This window comes from Sinocyclocheilus rhinocerous, unplaced genomic scaffold (assembly GCF_001515625.1).
Source record: "Sinocyclocheilus rhinocerous isolate Xijiao unplaced genomic scaffold, SAMN03320098_v1.1 scaffold2908, whole genome shotgun sequence".
Taxonomy (NCBI): domain Eukaryota; kingdom Metazoa; phylum Chordata; class Actinopteri; order Cypriniformes; family Cyprinidae; genus Sinocyclocheilus; species Sinocyclocheilus rhinocerous.
In genome coordinates, this window is record NW_015637556.1 from 17511 (window position 1) to 23053 (window position 5543).

At 38.8% G+C, this 5543-nt stretch overlaps 1 protein-coding gene across 1 annotated transcript in view; it reads right to left on the reverse strand.

The window, feature by feature from the left end:
* Positions 1-582: 582 nt before the first annotated feature.
* Positions 583-5543, reverse strand: part of LOC107749042 (fibroblast growth factor 12-like) — an 11967-nt gene continuing 7006 nt past the window's right edge. Inside the window, exon 3 of the mRNA XM_016564091.1 lies at positions 583-955. Within this exon, the coding sequence (XP_016419577.1) occupies positions 840-955 (116 nt within the window). The 3' untranslated portion in view covers positions 583-839. The remainder of the gene's footprint in view (positions 956-5543) is intronic.

Here is a 5543-nt window from a genome sequence, read left to right on the forward strand (position 1 = left end):
TGTCAGCATCACACTTTTAGGACTAAGGAATCCTGAGTTGTTTGTTAGATTATTTAAGTTTGCTTGAGTGAAAGGGAATTTGTGGATAATTCACAGGAAATCATCTACGTATTATCCAAAGCTTAGCTGTCCATTGTAACATAGAGTGTCACACTCCAGCTGAAACCAAGTTGCAGTTTGGAGGTGTTAAGCATACACGCATACAGTGTACTTTTGCTGGACATGTGCATCAAGATGGGCAAGATTTTTGAATAAGTGTTAAAGTGGATATTAACTCATACCAAAATGAATAAGCAGCGAAAGGCTCTAAGAGCCAAAAAGCTTCTGCAATAACTGAGCATACATTCTATATTAACCCTCCTGATATTCCAATAATTGGGATTCATAAAGTGCATTTACCTTTACCTCTCAGGTAATAAAAAAATAAAAAATAAATAAAAAGCCAAAACACTTGGTCAAATCTGCATAATATTCACAAATAGAAACAATTTTAATGATACTGAACAAAGAGAGAAACATTCCCAATTTTCTTGATAATAGTAAAGCATAAATAAAGCTAATTTATCACAACATGAACCCCAAATAATATTCCTATTGTTGTGAATCAAATGACTGTCCATTGAACTTTTTTGCATAAAATGTGAGTTCAGCTCCTGATTGGAACGGTAACATTTATTTCTCTTTCCCCCCTCTGTGTTCTTCTAAAAGTTTTCTCAGGCAAGAGTTCAGTTTGTCAACTTATTGTAGCGTGTTGTACTATTCCCGTGGTTTGAGGCGCAAGGGCAAGGGCAAGGGCAAGGGGCTACTCTCTTGTAGTAGCCTCCTGCGTTTGGGCCCTGCTATGTGGAGTCCTGGTTGACCACTTTGCCTCCATTCATTGTTGGGGTTCCTGAGCTTTTCCTGGAGCGTTGCTTCTCTTCAATCTCATGCAGTGAAGGCTCTTTGTACATGCAAACTGCAATACACAAACATATCAATACATTAATACTCATTAATTTCGAATGCATTCATTAAGAGTTATGAGATTTATGGCTGACATCTTATACTTGAGCTCTGCATTTTGGATTTTTATTTAAAAAAAGAAAAATGCACAAATGTTAAATGTTAAAATCAACATGACATTAAAATTGAACATATTTTCTTTATATACACTCTTGGTATTGTTGTGTGCGATTTATCAGTGTATGTTATTCCAAAGGAAAAAATGGTTTGACTTCTTGCATAACTTGCAGCGATTTTTTTATTTTCGTGTCACAAATAAGCCCTCTTATTTTTCAACCATCATTGCAAACCACTAAGGCAAAGCATCACTTTTATCATCTCACATGCTTATTATTATTATTATTATTATTATAACATAATGGAGACAAGGGAGTGGGCTCTTTTGAATAAGACTGGTAAGTACTCTTTAAATATCACCATGGCAACTGTTTAGCCAAGCCCTTACAACCATTTAGAGTTCCCTAGCAATCGTGTAGTAAATTGAGCCAGCCATATCTTAGAATCACAGGGTTGGCCTCTTTTGATTCAGACTGCCAAACAGTCTTTATATATCACTATATAAACTGTGTAAATCAGCCTAGCAATGATTTAGTGCACCCTAGCAACAACATGAAGCCATATCCCAGCACCAGAACATTGCACAGACATGAGAGTTGGCTCTGTTCACGCAATCACGCAGAAGACTAGTTTTAGACTTAGACTGGCTAGTAGTCTTTAATCACCACCATGGCAACAATCTAGCCATACTCCAGCAACCATTATCACCGTCCTAGCAACCATATAATAAATTGAACCATCCATATCTCTGAACCAGAATAGCATACATACCTGGGGATGGGCTCTTTTGACTTAGACTGCCTAGTTGTCTATAATTATCACCATGGTAACTCTCTAGCCATACCGTAGCAACCAGTGAGAGGTTGTATCTTTTGACTCAGACATCAATAAGCTTTAGGTAACATGCCCTAGCAACCATTTAGACCATCATAGCAACCGCATATCTCAGCACCAGAACATTGGGGTTGGCCTCTATTGACTTGGGGCAGTGTACTCATAGCATATAAACTCTATAGCAACTCCATAGTAACCATCTGTGACAACTAGCAACTGCCTAGCAACCACCCAAAACACCCTTGAGACCACCTAGCAACCACCTTAGTAACTGAAATGCCCTAGTAACCACATAGAACATAATAGCATCTGCCTAGCAACAACCTAGCAAATCACCCAGAACACCCTATAAACCACCCATAAAACCCTAGCAATGACTAGCAACTGCCTAGCAACCACCCAGAATACCATAGCAACACCGTAGCAACTCCATAACAACACTCTAGCAACCACTCAGAATACACTAGCAACTGCCTGGCAACACCTTAGCAACCACCCTTAACACCCCAGCAACTGCATAGCAACCACATAACAATACTCTAGCAACCCCATAGACTTAACATTGTCACAAATTTTGTGAGAACATATCTCTGGATCAGAAAGTCAGTTGGGACACTTGGGGGTGGGCTTATTTGACTCCGCAAAGCAAGCAGCCAATAAGTAATGACATACCAACCTCCTAGACATACCCTAGCTACCAGTTACTGGACCCTAGCAACCACCCATAAACTTCCACTAAAAAAGGATGAGAGAGGGATCTCTATGGATCAGAACATCATAGAGACAAGAAGATGGGTTTATTTTTATTGGTGGCATCACTATTACTTATCACTATTATCTTACATGCTTCTTCTTTTTCCATTTCCATTTCCATTTTGTCACTTACATTTAGTCATTTAGCATATGCTTTTATCCAAACGACTTACAAATGAGGACAATAGAAGCAATCAAACCAGCAAAAGAGCAATAATATGTACTGTAAGTGCTGTGACAAGTCCCGGTTAGTCTAACGCAGTACACATGACAAGATTTTTTTTCTTAATAATAAATAAAAAGAAAACAAGTAGATAGAACAGAAAAAGACTAGAGAATGCTAGTGTTGAAGGGGTCAATTTCTTTTTATAATAAATAAAAAGAAAACAATTAGATAGAATAGAAAAAAGAATAAAGAACTGTTGTTAGAGGGTCATTTTTTTATAATAAAATATATATATATATTTTAATAAATTAGAAGAAAACAAGTAGATAGTATAGAAATAGAAGTTAGAGAGAAGATAGAGAGTGCTAGTGTTAGATGGTCAAGTGTAGATGGAAGAGATGTGTCTTTAGCTGTTTCTTGACGATGGCCAAAGACTCAGCTGATTGGATTGAGTTGGGCAGGTCATTCCACCAGCAGTGAACATTTCAGGTAAAAGTCAGTGAAAGTGATTTTGTGCCTCTTTGGGATGGCACTATAATGTACCATTTACTAGCAGAACATAAGCTTCTGGAGGGCACATACATCTGAAGTAGTGAATTTATGTAAAGGGGTGCAGAGCCAGTGGTTGTTTTGTAGGCAAACATTAATGCCTTGAATTTTATGTGAGCAGCTATTGGTAGCCAGTTCAAATTGAGGTGTGACATGGAGTCTTTTGGGCTTGTTAAATACTAATTTTGCAGCCACATTCTGGATTAGTTGCAGAGGTTTGATAGAACTGGCTGGAAGACCTGCCAAGAGAACATTGCAATAGTCCAGCCTGGACAGAACAAGAGCTTAAACAAGGAGTTGTGTAGCATGTTCTGAAAGAAAGGGTCTGATCTTCCTAGCAATACCAAATTGTGATGAATTGTGATGGGTTAGCGTAAAGCACAAGCAGTTGTGTCTTGGCAAGGTTGAGTTGCAGGTGAAAGAAATGTCTTGCTGGATGAAGGAAGACAAATTTTGGTGCATAACTGATAACAGTTTGTCGTAGACCCACGAGTGAGGTGTCATCTCATTTGGCTTACTGGGGAAAGGTGTGCTATAACTTTTATAAGTGATTGGGTGTACGATGTTCACACAGTGGGCAAAAAATCACATAGATTTAATATTGGACAGAACTTTGTGACATCATATCTCCACATCAAAATTGCAGTTGGCTCTAAAATAATCACGCAAAAGATCACTTAAAAAAATAAAAGTAAATGTCCAGTAGAGAGTTTTGCCTTTTCTTCAGAAAATATTCATATCGAAGTCATGCATCAATATTATTTCTAATGTATTATTAGAAACCATATGCTGTAATGTAAATATTTTTTTTCTTCAGAAAATGTACATATCTAGTTATTAGTGGTGTATGCCACTAGGTGGCAGCCACATAGCCACACCTTAGCAACCATTTAAACGACTCTAACAACCAAATAGCAACATGAAGAAGCCATAGAGACATCATAGAGACATCTGGGTGGGTTCAGTGGATTCAGCCAGGCAACCAGTCTGTAAGTATCATGGTAAGTGTGTAGCCATTCCCAAGCAGCTATTTATAGCACGCTAGCAACCATACTGCAACATGGACAAGCCATATTACAGCCCCAGAACATCACAGAGACATAGGAATGTGAATATCACTATAGTAACTGTGTAGCCATACCCTAGCAACTATAGAGCATCCTAGAAACCATATAACAACCATATCTCAACTCCACAATTTCATACAGACATGGTAGTTGGCTCTCCTGTAATCACACAGAACACCATAGCAACTGCCCAGAGCTGAGTTTTGCCACCGCAAGTACCACTCACAATTTCTTCATAAAATGTAAATATCTAATTATTATTGTTCTTCTGAGACTTAAATTTCTCACACACTGTTCTGATTTGTGTCCTGATCTTTTCTAACTGATTTGACTTACAGTTTTCTTAAAACAGACAATAAAAACTCCCCAAATCCCATAAACTTACATAGATGAGATGTTCAAATGAGCCAAGACTATTCAACTCAAACAGAAACACTAGTCCTTTGATCTGCTTTAAACCCCATCTCTCTGTCTCTCTCTCTCTTTTTCTATCAGGTCTTAAAACCTTAAAAAAATCTACCTTTTAAAGGGGTCATATGATGCTGCTAAAAAGAACATTATTTTGTGTATTTGGTGTAATGAAATGTGTTTATGCGGTTTAAAGTAAAAAAAACACATTATTTTCCACATACTGTACATTTTTGTTTCTCCTCTATGCCCCGCCTTTTTGAAACGCGTCGATTTTTATAAAGCTCATCGTTCTGAAAAGCGAGGTGTGCTGTGATTGGCCAGCTATCCAGTGCGTTGTGGTTGGCCGAATACCTCAAGCGTGAGACGGAAATGTTACGCCCCTCACCATACTGTTGATGCCGTGTCCGGCCGGAGCGACGAGACAAAAACATTAAAACCCATTACAAACGAGGCATTTGTTGCATCCAGTGGGGACATAATTACTGATTATAATGACTTATACTGTCTTTTTACACGTTGCGTTGCATCGCACCGTGTAAACATAAAACTCTGTCTGCATTCTCTCGTGCACGCTCGCTCTCTCTCGGACGCACTCGGTCTCTCTCGCGCACTGTCTGTCCCTCTCGCGCACATTTTCGGTCTCTCTCGCGCATCTCGCTCTCTCTCGGACACACTCGGCCTCTCTCGCGAACTGTCGCTCTCTC